This window comes from Lissotriton vulgaris, chromosome 7, assembly GCF_964263255.1.
Source record: "Lissotriton vulgaris chromosome 7, aLisVul1.2, whole genome shotgun sequence".
Lineage (NCBI taxonomy): Eukaryota > Metazoa > Chordata > Amphibia > Caudata > Salamandridae > Lissotriton > Lissotriton vulgaris.
In genome coordinates, this window is record NC_141695.1 from 149,548,155 (window position 1) to 149,567,122 (window position 18,968).

An 18,968-nucleotide genomic window follows, 5' to 3' on the forward strand; every position below is an offset into this window, starting at 1 on the left:
CGCTATCACTGTTAGCAGTAGTAAGGTGTACACAGTCCTATGGCCAGCAAAAACTGATAAAGGAAACAGAGAAAAAATCTACGAGAATACCACATAAAAGATGGTCATTACCAACAGTCATGAAGGCTTAAAGATACATGAAGATAGCCCCTTGTAATTTCCAAACCAAAAATGTGTCATACTGCCATCACCACAGTAGCTAAAGTATGACAAGTATCATAGCCAATTTGATGACTGATTTGTTTGCCTCAGACAGCTTTCTCTGTGTTTACTTGTTAGCACCCAAAAAAAGGGATGTGGCAGAGAAGGATCAATATTATAACGCATAGGAAAGTCGCACAAATGTTAGTGCATTCTGTGTTGTAGAACTGTAAATATTCATTGTGGGGAGACATTGGCCAGAGGTGGAGAGGAAAATGGGGATTATCAGCTACAGAGCTTGATAATCTTCACTTTTTGGAGTCCTCTCTCAGAGGTGAGTCGACCTATTCCTGTGAAGAAGCTGCTCAAGATTCAGATGATACTACAAAGAAGGGAATGCAGTTAACTAGTCATGCAGCCTGCAGTACATTTCAAGGTTAATAAGACAAGCTAATCAGGATCAGCCATGCTATCCCTCTTTCAATGGCACATTTGTCTCAGACACAATGCCAGGAGGAAGTTAAACCCCTTTGAAGCCTGGTTCATTGGTCAAACCTGCCCCATGCACCCAGCCACTACTACTGAGACCTCTCGGACCAAGGAGATCACAAATCAATCAATAATCAATCAATCAGGGAATTGTAACCTCGCTACTCACCCCTGAGGGTCACAAGGCACTGAGGGGAGGAGGTGTTCAGAGGTATGTTAGACAAAGAGCCAAGTCTTGAAGGTCTTCCTGAAGATGGTCAGGGAGGGGCGCATCTGATGTCTGCCGGTAGCTCGTTCCAGGTCTTAGCTGCAATGTGAGAGAAGGATCTTACACCTGCTCTTGCTCTGTGGATGTGCAGGTTTTCAGCCAGTACGAGGTTGGAGGATCGAAGGTTTCTTTTGGGTTTGTGGAAGTTGATTCTGTCGTTGAGGTATTTGGGTCCGTTGTTGTGTTGGCATTTGTAGGTGTGGGTGAGAATTTTGAAAGTGACTCTTTTCTCCACAGAGAGCCAGTGGAGCCTTCGCAGGTGTTTGCTGATGTGTGCATGCTGGGGGATGCAAAGGACGTGTCAGGTAGCTGTGTTCTGTCTTGTCTGCAGTTTGTGGAGTAGCGACTTGTTTATGCCGGCGTAGAGTGCGTTTCCATTGTCGAGTCTGCTGGTGATGAGTGCGTGGTTGACTGTTTTCCTTGACTCGGGGGGGGGGGATCCATTTGAAGGTCTTGCGGAGGATGCAGAGGGTGTCGTGCAATACTAAAATAACTTAGTAAGTTTTGACTAATTATATAAATGCTCAAGGTATCTGTCTCCTTATTGCTCTTCAAAGTTCACCACTCAGGAATGTTTCACTGCTCCAAAAATTCCATCTACTCTTTTTCTGCTCTCTCAGTACTGTCAAACTCTACCATCCACATCACTCCATTTCCTCTCAATAAGTGACGTACATGTACACATACATATACTACCTACTCAAAGCAACAATGTGACTACAGGTGTAACCCAACCTAAAGGCAAAGCTGGCCCTATGGAGGTGGGATTAGCCGACACACAGCATGCTGTTTTATAGAGTGCCTCACTTTGGGCGAAATATTTGTAGCCAGGATGTAGTTAGTTCAAATTGTGGTCCTGTTTGTAAAACCTAACTCTCAGCATCAGATGGTTCGAGTCAAGTGGCCACAGTAAATTATTGATGATGCTACCAATGATTAACAAGGAGGGATTGTAGACCTCTAGGGTCATTTCAAACTTTATTGGGAGTAACACAATTTACTTTAACACGATATCCTTGAGGTGACATTTTGCTGAAAATTCCGGAGTCACAGGTATCCTTGGTAGCACACCCTTTCATGCTGTACATTTTCTGCGACCCACCTGAAACACAAACACAGCACACTTCAGTTTCCCATCCTCTAGTGTACTTTGTAAATTGGTAAAACTGTATAACTCTGCATAATATTCATTGTTTGTCTGGGTGGAAGATTGTGTGAGTATGAAAAGCTGTACATCACATAACTTGCATGTTTCATGATAGAACTGAGTCTTTTTTCTACACAGAGGCATCAAACAATGGCCTTATTTCTGTTCAGTTATTATGCTAAGAACGTAATAAGAGAACATAGTGGCACATGCATCATTGTAAATTGCAGTGGCGGGGCCGCACTTTTTGCATCACCCCAAATGCAATAATCGCTATTTAGTTAATTGCTAAATTTGCGATTACTTAAATTGTAATTGCATTTAGGGAATTGCAAATTGTGATTCCCTAAATGCAATGCAACAATAAAAAAAAATTAATTGGTGAAAACTTTGAAAAATGCACAAAAGTGCATTTTTCAAAGTTCTATGTTGCACACACACATGCCCTTTGGGCATGTATGCGAAATTGCAATTTCAGGGGTACATCATAGTGTCCTTTTGGGACACTTGCACCCTTGAAATTGTATGTGCAATTTCCGAGTACCTATTTTCTACTCAAAAATTGCATATGCAATTCCCATTGATTCCTATGGGCCTCTAGGCCCATAGGAATGAATGGGAAGCATTTCCTTATTTGTGTTTTGCAATTTGCAAGTCGCAAATGAGGAATGTGTAGGAATCGCACATTTTTTGCGATTCTTTCATGCATAAGCATTTGCGATTCCTAAATTACGATTTCATAATATTCACAATTTAGAACTCAGAAATGCATACTTTGATGCATGTGCCCCATAATGTGCTATTGACTGCACTTGGTGGGAACCTCATACCCAGATGGGTAAATTGCACAGAGCAAAAATAACAAATTTCTAGAATGAACACTTTTGCTGCCATAAGTCACTTCAATATTATATTATGTGCTTGTTACTTGTTCATTGTACTGCATTCTACATTCTTAAAATCTTTAAGCCGACACATGTTTCGCTTGGTGTTTGTATTGATCTAATAAGCTGCCTGAAGGCTGAATTGAGCAATAAAACATGAAACCAAAAGTTGAAACAAATAAAGAACCTCAAGTTCCTCTTACATTTTCTCAGGTATGCAGTAAGTATATTAGTGGAATTAGGGCAGCATGTGCTTGATTAACAATACATTTTAAGAGCTTAACACTCCACTGCAATAAGTGAGGACTGGTGCCCAACCGCCAAGCAGCCAGTACAATGAGATATACGGATACCACTGATGTATACTTTAGTGAACAGACAGCAAGTGCACTTAGAGGGATAATCACTTGTTATGTGGCTATCACAGCATAATGTTTTATAAATGTGTTGTAATATCATAGCTGCTGTGGTTGTTCATGCTAGCATTTACTAAACCATTGTACATATGGGGCTCAACCACTTTTAATCTTTTTTAGTTCATAGAATGAAGCAAATCTTGGGGGGATCTACTTTGGCTTACCATGCAATAAAACATAATAGGAAGAGCATCTTATTTATTTTATTTTTATTTAAGGAGTTTTATATAGCTCTGGCCCGACCCAGGAATATTGCAGCGCTTTCCAACAATTTTTCACAAAAGAAATAAAAATAGAGTAGTGTTAAGCACAGATGTTCGGAAAGTCCAAGAGCTCTGTGCAATGTTGAGGTAGTACGTGAGTCCTGAGGTAACCTCAATGATTGCACATTGTCTTGGGTTGAACTGAGGTAGGTCCTTGTGAATACACAGATAGAGAGCAATAGCTTGCTTTACGGCAGCTGATATCCATTTGGGAGGGAACAGTTGAGGAAGAGGACTTTAAGGTGTTTTTTGAATTTGCAAAGTATGAGATAGTTCGGTAATCAGCTGAGATAGAGTTCCCGATTTTGGGCGCGTTTCCGGCGAAAGACCGTGCACCTTTATTTTTGTTTGCGTGTTTTCATAGGGATGAGAAGTAGGGAGATGGAGATCCTGAGGTTTCTGGTCTGGCCAGCCCTCTTGACTATGGCGGCCAGATACTCCAGCTTTCCTGTGTGTAGGGCTTTGTGCGTGAGGCAGGCAGTTCTGAAACTAGCACACTGTTTGATTGTGAGCCATATTAGTTCCATAAGTGCTGGTGAAATGTGATCGTATTTCCTAATTCTAGTTACCATTCTGGCTGCTGCGTTGAGGGGAGTTTTTAGGGGAGCTAGGTGGGATTTTGCTGTACCAGTGAGGGTTGCGTTACCATAGTCGAGTCTGGATAGTACCAGTGATTGGGTGGCTTGTTTCAGATCTTTTGTGTGGATGAATGGTTTCATTTTATTGAGTAGGTTCAGATTGAGGAAGGCACTCTCTGCTGAGTTTGTAATGTGATTTGCAATGTCGAGTTTTGGGTTGAGGGTGATTCCTAGTGATTTTACGGAGTTTGCCAGAGTGAGATTACCGTTGAGGGCATCCAAAGCATTTAGCCATTCTGCAATTTAAGGGTTCTCTTCTTTGTTGGAGATGAGGAGGATTTCCACTTTTTCTTGATTACGTTTTAGGCGATTTAGAGACAGCCAGTGTTGGATTTCTTTTAGACTGTTGTTTAGTTTGATGATTTCATCTAAGGAGGAGAGTTCTGGATATATTTGGGTGTCATCAGCATAAAGGTGGAAGGGTATGTTAGCATTTTTAAGTATGGTGGTGAGGGGTTCCATGTATATGTTGAACAGTTATGGTGGGAGCACTGAACCTTGTTGGACTCCCCTGCTGACAGGGTGTAGGTCGGAGGAAGAGTGTTTGATTTTCATCCTTTTCGAACGGTTGTGTAGGAAGGAGGAGAACCAGAGTAAGACCACCTCCTCAGCACCTACCCTTTCTTGTAGGGCTTTGATGAGTAGTTGGTGATCACCCGATAGGAGAATGAGTAGGCAACATTGGTCGGAATCGAGGGATTTATGGATGTCGTCTGTGATGTTGAGGATCGCGGTCTCGGTACTGTATCCTTTTCTAAACCCAGATTGGTGAAGATCCCAAAGGTTGATGTTGTCCATGTGTTGAGTCAATTGTGAGAGGACATATTTCTTGAGGATTTTGGATAAGAGAGGGAGATTGGAGATGGGTCTGAAGTTATTCAGGTCCTTGGAGTGAAGGCTTGTTATTTTTAGTAGTGGCGTGATTTGGCCGACTTTGAGGCAGTCAAGTATGCTTCCTTGGAGGCCTTCATAGAGGATTCAGGGGGGTTGGAGGTGTGTTGCTTGATGAGTCTAAACAGTTTGTTGGGTCTGCTCTTTCCGTTGTCCATAGCGGAGCAGAAAAAGGTGGATTTTTCACTGCAGATGTGTTTTTTGAACTTTCTTTGAGCTGCTTTGAGTTGTTTGAGTAGGTTAGTGGAGGGGTTGCTTCTCCAAAGACTTTCTGTAGCTCTTAGTTGCCTGTGTTTGTTGTTAATGTCCATGTTGAACCAGGATCTAGATGGAATGTTACTGTTTTTTTTTGTTTCAGGGGGGCTACTTGGACTAGAATGGATGTCAAGGTAGTGTTGTAATGGGCAGTGAGTTCTGTAGTGGATACATCATCCGTGGAAGTAGTGAGGAGGGAGTTACCCTTTTCTCTAGGTCAGTCATGTTGATCTGAGAGAGGTTTCTGGTCCATTCAGCGTGGTCTTTGGTGAGGGGTTGGAGAGTGATCGGTTGGGTTAGGTGGAAGATGATGAGTTGATGATCTGACCACCTACTGGCAGGGTGTGATTTATCGGGACTGTGTCACGTTTGGCGATAATGGCATCCAGTATTGCTCCTTTGTTGTTGGTTTCCTCTGTGCAGAGTTGGGTAAGGATGTTGTTGTGTAACAGCTCATTCAGGTTCTGGATTAGCAGGTTGTTTTCTTCTTTCCAGTGTAGGCTGAGGTCACCCGAATTAGGTTATTTGCATCTCGGAGAGAGCAGTGAGCAATCAGATCAGACAGGTGTTCAGTGAATGTGGAGGAGTTGCCTGGGGTGGTAGATCAGGTGGCAGGTTATTGTTTTGTTGTTGCTAATGTTAATGTTGATGGTGAGGCATTCAAAGGAGTTGTAGTTGAAAGAGTCTGTTTCCGTCACTGAGATATTGTCTCTGTGGATGATTGCTATGCCTCCTCCTCTTTGGTCTATTCTATCTTTGTTAGTGATTGCAAAGCCTGGGAGACGACAGTGTCCAGAAGTGGTAGGGAATAATCATTTAGCCAAGTTTCGGTGATAAATGCTAAGTCTCTGTCATGGGTGAGGATGGATTCTGCTAGCTCAGTGGCATGTTTGGTGGCTGATCTGCAGTTGGTGAGGGTCATCTCTGTTTTGGAATTCTTCGTTCCGGGAGCTATTGATATGATAGTGCAGGTGGCCGGAGGTCTGGGGGATTTCAGAGGGGCCTGGTCTCTTCCTAATCCGGTGATAACCTGGATTTTGGATTGTGGGGTGATAGGGGTAGGATTATCGTACGAGGAGGCAAGGTCTGCCGCTTCACTCTCAGAAATTGCATCTCTAGTTCTTTTGGGTCTGTATGTCGGATAGGAGAGGGGGGTAGAGATCCAACTCTGGTGGGGGTTTTGGGAGGCTTTAGTTTGTAAAGGTGGGGAAGGAGCTGGTGTGCAGAGACTAAAGGGGCACGGCAAGTTTGTATAGGATTTCACTAAAACCCTGGATTATGGTTGCTATCTGGGTTTCCGGTAAGGTGAGTTGCTGCCTAGTCTCTAAGTTGGTGGGGTATCTGTGAGGGTCCTGGGTGGATATGCTAGACCTGGGGGGAAAGACTTGTGTTGTTGTGTTGCCTTCTTGTGGTTGTGGTTGCCCGTGTGGGTTTTGGGCTGGCAGTGAGTGCAGGGTGGCCAGGGTCGTGTTGGGGTGTTGGTGTTTTATTGTAGTTGGGTTTAGAGGAAGATGGGAGTCAGCGATTGTGAGTTAGGGTTGTTCGGGGTGAATTAGGGAGGAAGATGGTGGGTGGCGGGTGGCGTGAGAGCCGTCGGGGGACGTATGTAGGTCTTGTTCTCTCTAGGGGTGGTGCAGGTGATGTCGCCTGGCGAAGGGTGTGTGTGGTAGCTAGGGAGCACTGGAAAGCTGGATGAGTTCTGAGCGTGGGCTTGGTTCTTCAGGGGGAGGACTATGGGCAGGAAGTGGGGGAGTACATGAGAGTGGGTAGTCCGGAGAGAGGGGAAAAGGTTGTCAAAGGACTCTAGATTGTTGTTATTGGCTTGTATCAGGACTGTGCCATTGGAGTATATGGTCACAGTGGTATTTCCAGTACGTCTTGGCGGTTTGGAGTGGATAGTGTCAGCTTGCAGCTGTGTGTGGTGCTGGTAGTTTTGGGAATTGTGAGCTGAGATCTGAGAATGGAGTTCAATATTTCAGGTCTTTTAGTGTGGAAGATGAGATCCATTTTTACCTGACCTTTGAAGGAGCAATGGCAGGTGTCTGCGAACGTTGATTCTGGATGTTATTTGATCAGTTTTTGCTCACATTTTTTTATTCGCTTTGGGTGAAAGGTTAGGCGGGAAGCTGATCGAGAAGGAGTTTGGGCTGTGTGGTTGAGTGGTTTGCATAAGGGGGAAGGTGTGGTCTGTCGTGGTAGAAGGCATAGTGTCTAGGTATGATGGGACAGGTTTCCTTTTTGGAAGGCGGTGGAGAGTATCCAGAGCTGTCTTAAGATGGTAGAATGAGAGTGATACAGAGGTTTGTGTTAATATTCTAGTGCTAGTTGTTGAGCCTAACACCTAGGCATCTAACACCAGTCTACAGATGACAACATGTTTTCCAGCCCAGGTAGTCCATGCCACAGCAGTTCCTACTGGTTTGAAAATAATACAACTGCAGGGCCTTGTTCTGATTGGGAGAATGCTTTGTCAATATGATATTCAATAACATACTCATTCAACAATTCTGATTGGGCATGCTTTCAACCAATTAGAAAATATTTCATAAAGGTAAGACCATTTTGATCTGGCTACTAGTCGTTTTCTGTGTTTGGGTGCAAAACCTGCATTTTTTGCCTTTTTGTAGTCTGCTCTTCGGGTGTATTTTTTTGCTTGCAGTTTTATACATTCTGATCTTGGTTCACAAGGAGGGTTCTACAAGAGCACCACACTAAGTTACATATACATTTCTGTCTTGTAGGGAAGCATGATGTAAAGATCTGGATTGTAGGTATCTAGTTGCAGAATAGGTTCAGAAAAGAGAAGCCAAGTAATTGTCAATGGTGAGGTTGTATATGGCCCAAAAAAGAAGATGTTTAATAAGCAACACTTACTCATAGACATCCAGTAACGGAGAGGATGATGGACAGAAATGCTAGTTTTCCTGCTCAGCCACAGAATAAGACGAGTGGCTGCACTCTAGTTAAATCACAGTTTTTAGGGGAGATAGCAGACAATACCAGAAAAGAGGATTTCAATACTCCAACCTTGCGATGATGAGGGCCTGAAATAGGTTTTTTCTGGAACATCTCCCCAAGAACTGAGTAATTTTCCCGATTACTTTAAGCATAAAGAAGCAGGTGGTAAGCTTCTCAATTTGTTCCATGAAAGAGTTTGTAATCAAAAATAACATAAAGAATTATTAGACAAAACGTGCCTATGGACAATAATTTGGTAGAGCCTCAAAACAAATCACCAGTCCAGTAATCCCCCACCTATGCAATATAGTCAAATGGATCCTGGAGAGATACAAATACTGAATTTTTAGTGAAGACAGAGTATTCGTCACAATTTCAGATGATTTTGTGGAAACAATTGTTTTTATTTCAATTGGCTGTAAGTGCTGTAGTGTTAAACTTGACCAGGTATTTTTTATTAATTTATCACAAAATGTCACATCTCTATCATTCTCCGGTCTGCAGAACATTAAATTTAGCTCTGTCTCCTAGGGCATCAGGATGTGCTGATTAACCAGCTAGAGTTGCATACAAATTATATTTGAAACATGAGTCTTGTCACTTGTGTGAATTAATTTATTATTCAATAATTCCACTTTGTGTTTAGATGTTGTAGTCACATCTCGTTATAAATATAATTTGTATGTAACTCTAGCTGGTTAATCAGCACATCCTGATACCCTAGGAGACAGAGCTAAATTTAATGTTCTGCAGACCGGATTATTATACAGTCACTCAAGAGTAGTGGGTGATACCTAGGAGCACGGAAAATAGCAGTAACCTATAATTCAAGTGGCAGTGCACTGTCCAACACTACAATTGGACATCTCTATCATTCTCTTTCAATTATATGTAAAGCATCATATGTGTTTGCACCCAAGTGACTTATATTAAATGTGATACAGTGCTCATGACTTGTATACAGAATATGTCACATACATTAGCATTCAGGCCCAATACTCTACTTACACATTCTCATTACCTCACTTCCACCACATCTACAAACTTCAGGCACAATCTTTATAAATCCACCATAATTAGACATACCCTCTCTATACACCTAATAACTTTCCCACCGACACTCCTCCACCCTGTGCTACACTAAGTACTTTGCTGCTTCATCGAACACTATCCCAGTTATCAATGTCTGCTCACCCTTCTTGAGCACCGTCCCACCCTTTCAGTCCTCTAAACACTGAGGGACATATTTAGAAGGGTATTTTTCCGCCCGTACGTCACTTTTAGCAATATTCTAGTGGTGATATGCCCTTCTCCATATTTACAAAATGCCATTAAGTAATGGTGTAAGGCTCAACGCCACCTTGTAAATAAGGCCTCTTTACATGGGTCCCTTAGCCTGAAAGGGGCATGCCATGATTCTACCTGTGATCGTTCCACTCAACACCCATCGCTTTTGACACTGCCCCAGATTGACAAGGATATGTGAATCTGAGGCAGCACCAAAAACTATTGCCATAAAAGAGCAGGCATTAGAACAGCAAAGCGAGGAGAAATACTTTTATTCCTCCTCCTTTATGCTTTTCCATGTGTGATGCATTCCACAGCAGACATAGAAAGCGCCTCCACCTGTACATAACAAATTGTGAGAAAGAGAACACAATGCATTGTCTGGTAACATCATGTTGTAGCAAATGTACTTCCTTCTGATGCTTTGCTATGTTGGACAGAAAAATATAACATGCTCAGCCGACTCAGTCACCTGAGGGCCGAACAGGCAATTCGATTGCAATCGGCCCCACAAAATAGTTTGGGGCACAGCAGCTAATTTTAGGGCCAGCACTAGGGAGAGGGAAGGAGAGTGTCACATGTCAGCAAATTTGGCACTCTCCTGCTTGTTTCATCTCACTCAGCGCAGAATTTGCGGCTACTGCACTGCGCTGCATGAGAAATTGGTACATCTGGCCCTAAGTCTCTTGGATCTAGCAGACATCAAATGAATCTGTGCAAAGACATCAAACAGGGTACTCATGTTTTGACACCAAGCCATCAACATTCCAAGAGACCATCTAACTATGGGAGTGCAGGTGCAGCGCAATGTGGCTCAAAACGTGAGACTCTAAGGCTATGGGGGATACAAGAGGAGGCTCGACAGAACTAATGGAGGGCATACACACTCCAGAAGGGGTAGGGGCAGATCAGGGGGATTAGTGGGGGATGGCTCCAACTTGGTGGGAAGTAATTTGGATAGAATATCGCTATTGCTAGTAGACAGACCAGGTTATCAGTCTAAACTATCCCGGTCAGAGATAGGAAGATATCTGTTGGAGGTCGAGACTGAAACCCCATCCCCAGCAGCAACCCTGGAGGGCAAGTGCCTGGATCCCATCGTTTCCTTGGGTGCCAAATGCTTATAAAACAAGCATTTGCAATGTAAATTGGTCCCGCATTTGAGAGAGTCAGATGTATTGGAAATGTAAATGACAATGTCTTTTACACATGTGTTTTGGATTGCAGTGTAGTGGGTGTATGTGGTGTGGAGTGGAATTATGTGGGTTGGATTGGAATTGTTAGTTGTGGAATTTTGTGTGGTGAAATTGTGTGAAGCTGATTTGTGTAGTGAAATTATGTGGCATGGTGTGCAGTGGAAATATGTGGATAGTAATTATGTGAGATTGTGCGTTATAGAGTGGAATTATGTAGAACCACATTTTGCGTTGTGGAATGGTATGATGTGGAGTTTAATTATGTGGTGTGTTGTTGAATTTTGTGGCATGGTGTGGAATTCTGTGGTGTGAATTGGATGCCTGTGGTGTGTTGTGTAATTGTGTTGTTGAGTTGAAATATGTGGTTTGTAGTCAAACTATGTGGTGTGGAAAAGAAATGTGTAGAGTTGAATTGTGTGGCTTGGAAGTGTGTGGCGTTGTGTGAAATTATGTGGTATGGTGTGGGGTGCCCAAACTGAGGTAGCATGGTGGGAAAAAAGAACAACAGTTAAAATACTGTCCTGAGCAATTGGCATTGTTGAAATTCATGCAAGCAGACCTCCTATCACATTTTGTACAATTTCAGTGGCCCATGCTTACATTTGCCTGCAGTCAGTGGCACCTCACACAATAAAGCTTTGCAATGAAACATGATATATAACTTCCACTATGCCACTAAGTAAGTCTAATGATTTTAGTACTGAAGCACATAGCATATTACAGCAAATGTCTACCAACAATTTTATCTGTGCACACAGGCCTTCTTTTTTCTTTTTTTTGATCTTTTGCAATATACCCAACTACTCTGTTGCTCTCCTGTCTGTCCTACCCCCATTATTCCCATCTCTCCTCAGCTTTTAATTTTTTTTTTTTTGCAGAGTTTTATATTGCGCAAACTTGACCCGAATCGGTTATCAGAGGGCTTTACATAGCACCAGTTACGTTACGTGAGGACACACATTCTTTTTTTTAGGCACTGGGAGATCAAGTGATTTGCCCAGAATCACGGGATGTTGAGCGTCATTTTCAAAACTCGAACCCAATTCCCCAAATTCGAGGTCGACCGTCCTAGCCGTTAGGCCAACTCTTCTCCTCACTTGAACCCCTCTGTGTGCTTAAACGCTGATCCCCTGTCTTTCGCCCCTCCCCATAGTGTTTTTTTCTGCAGTTTTTATTTTCAATCTTCAAATCAGTCTAGGAAGTGTGTTCATCAAGCTTTGAAAACCATTCATCAAGAACGCCCTCATCATCAGCACACCAACCGCTAATAGCACAGATGAAGGTTACAAAAGTGCAAAAAGTCCACGGTTGGCAAATTTGAAGATTTCATAGAACAGCATACCAACCCCCTGCACTCCTTAATTGGTCTTACTCGCCTCAGGCTGCTGCCTAAGCCTTCTCAAATCTATTTACAGATGTGCCAGGTGAGCTCTAACAGGTCAAAGCCCAAATTCTGCTAGTGGCGGCTGATTGGTGTAAGCCATGAGGTTCGCAGCCGGCAAGGACAAGATGTGGTGGTGGGCCTCAGCAAGGCCTACCAGTACTAGGGGTTCTCCCTTCTCTGCACAGAGTCCTCAGACCATAGAATAGAAGTTGGCACAGAAACTGGAATAGAAAATACAAGATTTATCAAACCTCATGAGGTGGAACTACATTCACACAACAATCTTCGGTAATGTATGAAGTAGCACACTGAATGGAAGGAGCTTGGTCCTTTTATTCCCCCACAGGGGCTCAAATGAAGGCGGTACAAGTACAAAATGCTGGTTGTAGGTACATATAAGGTCATACAGAAATGCAGTCAATAAGTGGGAGGAGCCAACATTTGCTAATTCTGGTGAACACATCCTGACAGTTACAGACTAACAGCAGCTGCATGGACAGATGCAAGCTCAAGTGAGCAAGTGCGAAGGTGGAAGATGCTAAATATAGTTAGTCTCTAGGCAGATTTCAAGAGCAGTTAACAGAAAGGTAGGACAGAGCACATGGCGAGCACATGGTAGCACATGTCAAACAAAAGGGCTGACAATAATACAAAATGGATTCCACAAAACGGACAAGATAGTCTCTAAATGCAGATGCTTCTGCTAATACTAACCTAATCGCTGCCAAATTACAACAAAGGGGCCAAGTCAAAGGCACCACCCAAAGTTGGCACCTACTACACAATGCTCAGCATTTCATCTTTGTGAAAACAAATCCAACAATTTCAATCATGAGTTCAGGTACAGAGCATAGTTCAGCCTATGGGCAGTCTTTTCCCCCAAAAGCTATGCCTTCCTGCTCAAGAAAATGGGGATACAGATGAGCCACTTTGAAGGGAACAGAATTTTACTGATGTGACTAGTTTGCCTGTAATGAAGCTGCTTTGAGAGCATTGTTCATTGGAGAAAGTACTACATAGAGCCACCTTGAGTCTTTACCTCCCACTTAAATTGTATGCATATGGGATCTTCTTTAACAAACACTCAAAGCTAAATTTGAAGAGTGGCTAATCGTCCTATCTGTCTCTGGGCAAAACTTCACAGGGCAACCACTAAAGAACAGATGGGTTCTTGTAGGGCAATTACACTGAAAAACAAAAAACACATAAGCTCATGTGCAAACAACAATCGAATACCGGCAGGTACGACTTAGGCACCTACTGCAGAACAGACAGGTTCCTATAGGATTTTACTATAGAACACAGATGGTTACATATAGGTTTAAACGTACTGTATAGTTGTTTATTACTATCCATATGACAACTATGCTTGCTACTACGGCTCCACTGTGATCAACATGGCAAGCCACTTGAGTAACTCGTTGCTTTCTATTCGTCTTCTAGTTACTTTATACTTCTTATGATTTGTCAGCACTCTCATTTTCGTTTCTGGTTGTCATCTCACCATTATTTTTATCATTATTAGTGTATCACCATTATGTATTTGTTCATTTCTTTAAAATGTAATAAAAATGACTTTAAAAAAAAAAGAAAACAGGAAAAAATACGTATATAACAGACAGCTTCCTGAAAGGCATCTACTATAGAACACAGATGTGCTCTTGTAGGGCCAAGGACAACAGCACAAAGAGGTGTGGGTGAAGCAACTGTTCAACCAGGGACGACTACGGGAGAACAGACTACGGGAGAACAGACGGGTTTCATGGGGTCATTCCGAAATAAGGTAGACGATTTTTCATTTATCACACAGCAAGTACTCTCTCCAGCCTACGTTTTTTAACGACTTAATGCAGCTAAAAAACCTAAAAAAAGCTCAATCTAAACTGGGGTCCTTGCAGCAATTAGTCTCCAAACTATCCAGCGTTTTGTCTGTTGCTTACTATATTAATTTGCTTGTATTACGATCTCTTCTACGCGCTCAATCAATACACAGTGAAACAAGTCTGAAACTTGAGCACAATCATCCACGTCATATCGTCTACAGTCTCTGCCATGAGCCACCTGAGACAATCAGTGCTCGTGGAACAGGGGCTGCCTTCTTACCTTAAATGTGCATCCGAGCTCAAAAAATGGAATGACATAACTTTTTTAATGATCTATCAAACTGAATTATGCACTGAAAAGCTGCCCTTGCGTTCATTCCCTTAAGCGTGCTTGGGAAGTGAAATCTGCTCAGGTCTGTTGCTTTGGAATCTTTCAAGGAGGAACCTGTGGTGGTACCTAGACATGATGTGCAAATTATTTAAGAGAGGAGACGTAGCTACTGCCTGTTCCTGATGTAAGCACAACCACGACTCCATTAGCACGGCTGCTTCCTGTTTATGTCTTCAACAACCAATCACAGAGTTGCATCTGAAATATAATGAAACGCTTCGCAAATATCCATCATAGTTGAAAGCCATTTATCATGTCTATGAAATCAGCAACAGGTAATAAACTACGCTTCTGGGAAGGGTCACTGGCGCAGCAGGCTTGGCGAATGATTCACGGGACGGCTATGAGAGTCGAACCTTTACCTGAAAATGATCACTTCTCTGAAATCGTGGGAAAAAAACATCAAAGAGGTAGACGGATTTCCAGGTTATCTGCCTTGAATCTATTTGTTTTTGACGAAGCACAAAGCTATCTCAGAATAATTAAGAAATGTACTGCACAGCAAACAACAATACCCATCGAAAATACTGGAATATAAATCTCCAGAAAGGAATGTACCAACGGCGCCAGACTATTTTTGCCGGCTATAACTCATCATCAATCATATGGGTCAATGTGACAGACTCAACTCGGCAATTAAAATATCAGAACCACAATACATAAGTCACGCTGGAAATTAAGTATGCAGACCGTGAACAATTACACCACTCCAGATACAGCTACGTAGTCTCCATTTTAATTCATATGTCTTGGTAATAAATCTCACTAACTCCAAAATCTCCATTGCTTTTTTAGTTTGTTCAAGGCAATCAGAAAGCAGGCCCAGTTCCAAGGTAAATTAAACAAAAAAATGTGCAATGCAATAGGTCCCGCATTCAAATGCAAGACATATGGCATTGGATATAAGTGGCCGCCTTTGTCCAGGCTGCTTGAAAGCGAAAGAGAGCATGGAGGGCGAGCTGAATGTTGTCATGTCGCTATGCCTGACCTCTGTCCCGAGAAAGAGCAGGCGAACAGGAAGGGGCGGGACAGGAAACAGGAACCGGAATGACACGTAGTCTGTAAGCCAGTTGAAGTCTGGCAGGGAATAAAGAAAGATGTACACATACTAGCTCCGACTCCAGTGTCTGATTGCTAGGGGCGAATGTGACATTGGCGACGAGGGTGGGATCAATATGCTCCCACAAGTAAAGTCACGCAGCCCAGCCGTCTACACCCGGCCCGACCAGCGAGTCTGCAGTTTATCCCACCGGCAGCGCGGGAAGAGCGCGAAACAAAGACCGGCGTCGGGAACTGCCAAGAGCAGGCCTGTCAGAGGATACCGCGCCGCTTGCTCGAGAACCGCAGAGCAGGCAAGAAGCTTGTGCTCCGCTGTGCAGACGATCACAAGGGAGCCCCAGACACCGAGCAGCGCTACTGTGGACTTGAGAGACCTGTCCACCCGCGGAGGCGCGAAGAACCCGATGAAAGCAGGGGTGAGTCCCGCTCCAGCAACAGAGAGAGAGAGAGCGTGACTGTGGCAACCATTCGGAGTGCAAGCAAGCAAGTGGGTAGAGAGCCGCCAAGGCCCGAAGATACAGTGTCCCACACGGCGGCCATCTTAAGGTCAGGCGCTGCCCATTGGATAACCCACGATCTAAATACGGCGGCCATCTTGAAGTCAGGCGCCCTCCACAACGATTCACAAACTTTAACAGAAAAAGAGCGGGAAAGCTCCTATTCAGCCGAAATTAAGTCCCTGCAACAATAAAAGAGCGGGAGAGCTCGCATACAGCTAAACCAAGCCACGGCTCCCAAATGTCCGACACTGAACCCAACAGCACTTCTGGGGGAAACGTCGTAGCAGGTCCAGCAACACAAGCCAACGCAGCCATGATGCCTCACGCGCCAAGGGGGCACCCTTTATGCGACAGCCACAGCCGCTGGCGCTGACGCCAGGCAACAGCATGGGGCCTGCGTGGAAAAGCTGGAGCAAAGACTTCGATGACTACATGGTCGGGTCTTTGGTAAAGACCCCAAACAAAAACTCGTAGCCTTAAGAAACCTAATAGGCCAAGAAATAGCACAGATCATAAAAGAACTGCCAGATGCGGCGACTGCTACATATGAGGAGGTAAAAAGTGCCCTTGACAGACGATTCCTCCACAAGCGCAACGTGGACTACAAATGGTACACGTTTAAATGGCCACCCAAGAAAAAGAAGAGTGCATGAGTGACTTCATCATGCGTATCAAAAGGATGGCATGTTACTGTGGGTTTGACAATTTCAAGACAGAGGACGCACTGCGACTCCGCATTATTGATGGATGCCAATCCGAATCACTACATCGGCGACTCCTGAAGAAACAATACACCCTGGAAGAAATCGAGGAACTAACAAGACTCAACGACCAGGCAGAAGAACATGCTAAATGGATGGAAACTCACAAGCCCGACCGGAAAGAACACGCTCTCCGGATGCAGGCACACAAAGTCACCAGACCCGCGACAAACTCCCACAGATCGAGTAAGCCAACCTACACCTCTCGGAAAACATCTTCCAGACGAGAATCGCGACATCACAAGTCCATCAAATCAGCACCCGCATGCTACAGGTGTGGACAAGACTACCCACACTCAGGGCAATGTCCAGCAATTGGTCAGCGATGTCACCGCTGTGGGAGAGACAATCACTTCGAGGTAGCGTGCCAGGCCAAACAGTCAACGCGCAGGTCATCGATCTCGCGACACGACACCACGCACGTGCCATAAAGGGGAGAGAAGGACGCTCATCCAGCTCCTCAAAATCCAGCAATCAATCAACAAGCCCATATCAATCACGAGGCCGATCCACGAGCACCTACCGCTCCCGACACCAAACAGTAGATTCATATCGATCACGCAGACCCACGTCCAGTGACTCATCACCACACACGCCTGTGTCGCAAGACAGTGACGAATATATCTGCATGGTATCAGACCCTGACCATTTGAAACGATACCCCAAACTAGATATCGTGATAGGAGACCACCCAGCAAAGTTTGTCCTGGACTCAGGAGCATCACTGAACTACATCTGCGCACTTGAATATTGACAAATGTAAGCAAAATGGGTTGTGCCTGCAGTAAGAGAAACTCAATAACCAAAATAGTGCTTACAAGACTAAATATTCGTACCATGTAACAACCGAAGTAAAGGGGCTAGAAGCCATGGGAGGTTATAAATGAAGACAAGGCGGTACCAAGGGGGGACAAACAAGCCTATTGAGTAATGAGAAGCCAATGAAAAATATGGGCGGAGAGTGAGCAGGGCTTCTTAGTTCTCTTCCATACTCAACTCGAGCCGTCTTGTTGAGAAGCGCATGCGCACTGACTGAGGTACTACCTAAAAATGCGCGGGGTAAAAAGTTCATGTAATTTTTCACTAAGCAGACCCTAGCCCCACTCTTGACCAACTACTGAGCCAGACCAGGGTTCCTACAATTAATAGCAACACAATGCCCTCTATTGTTTTTGGGTGATGGGACCACCCAACCCAACTCAACCAACCAGCCTTACCAATAGGTTGTTGTCATATTCAGGGATTTAGAAATATGTATGATTCATCGACCAATGACATACCTTATTTTTAAAGTGCCCATAAAAGTCCTCACGGGATCTCAAGGGTAGGGGAACTCCAGTTAGAATGGCCACATAGGGACAGCAGGCAGGGGAGAGTTCAGGCAGACCAGACAATGGGAGAAGGCAACTGAGTCTGTTAGTGAGGCCCTTATTGATGTGCCCTGTCGAGGGCACTCAATCCTAATGTTTGTACACCTGAATCATCTACCCCTCTTGCCCCTGACTGTGGGGGGCACAAATTACCCCGAAATTGGGAGGACTGGTCAGGACCTATGTTATCCTGTAACCTTGAGGGGATCTCTGAAGGAGCACTATTACCATCAATGCTAGTCAACTGCAGCTACGCCAAAACCTGCCGACCTGAGACAAAGTTTAAAAAAGAAATCAACTGGCTAACAGTATGTTCATGGTAACAGATCTTATCCAACAAGGGAGAAATACATGCAGACGAACATCTGTCCAAAATGCCATCCCAGTAGATAGGAGGTGGGACACAATCCTCAGCTTTAGGGTTTAATTGAATCCTGCCCAGACAGCAGCAAAGAGGGGGTCTGCAGACACCTTGTGAGCTGTACTATGACTGAAACTGTGTTGTAATTTAACATGTCCCCCTTGCTTCGTTTTATGCTTCCTTTTGGAGCTAGGTTCACTGTTACTGACTTGCAATAATATTTGAATTGGAGAAAGATGTAGAAGTAGGCAGAGCAGCCATCTGGACTGTAGCCATATCCCACATTAATCCAGGGGAGCAAGGAGGGACTGGATGGACCTACCAGGGAAGCAAGAGGACAGCCAGAGGCAACTTCAAAATCGAGAGAGACGTCTTTCGGCCAGTGTTATGTCCTGTGAAACTACATTGATACCATGAATCAAAAATAGAGTCCAGTGTTGTACCTCCTGAGGTATTGGCAGCAGTAATGACTCTGTCACTTGAAAA

The 18,968-nt window shown here is 44.0% G+C and overlaps 1 protein-coding gene across 1 annotated transcript in view; it reads right to left on the reverse strand.

The window, feature by feature from the left end:
• Positions 1-1,869: 1,869 nt before the first annotated feature.
• The window catches only part of LOC147701031 (uncharacterized), an 86,919-nt gene continuing 69,820 nt past the window's right edge, over positions 1,870-18,968 (reverse strand). Inside the window, exon 4 of the mRNA XM_086929291.1 lies at positions 1,870-2,000. Within this exon, the coding sequence (XP_086785417.1) occupies positions 1,870-2,000 (131 nt within the window). The remainder of the gene's footprint in view (positions 2,001-18,968) is intronic.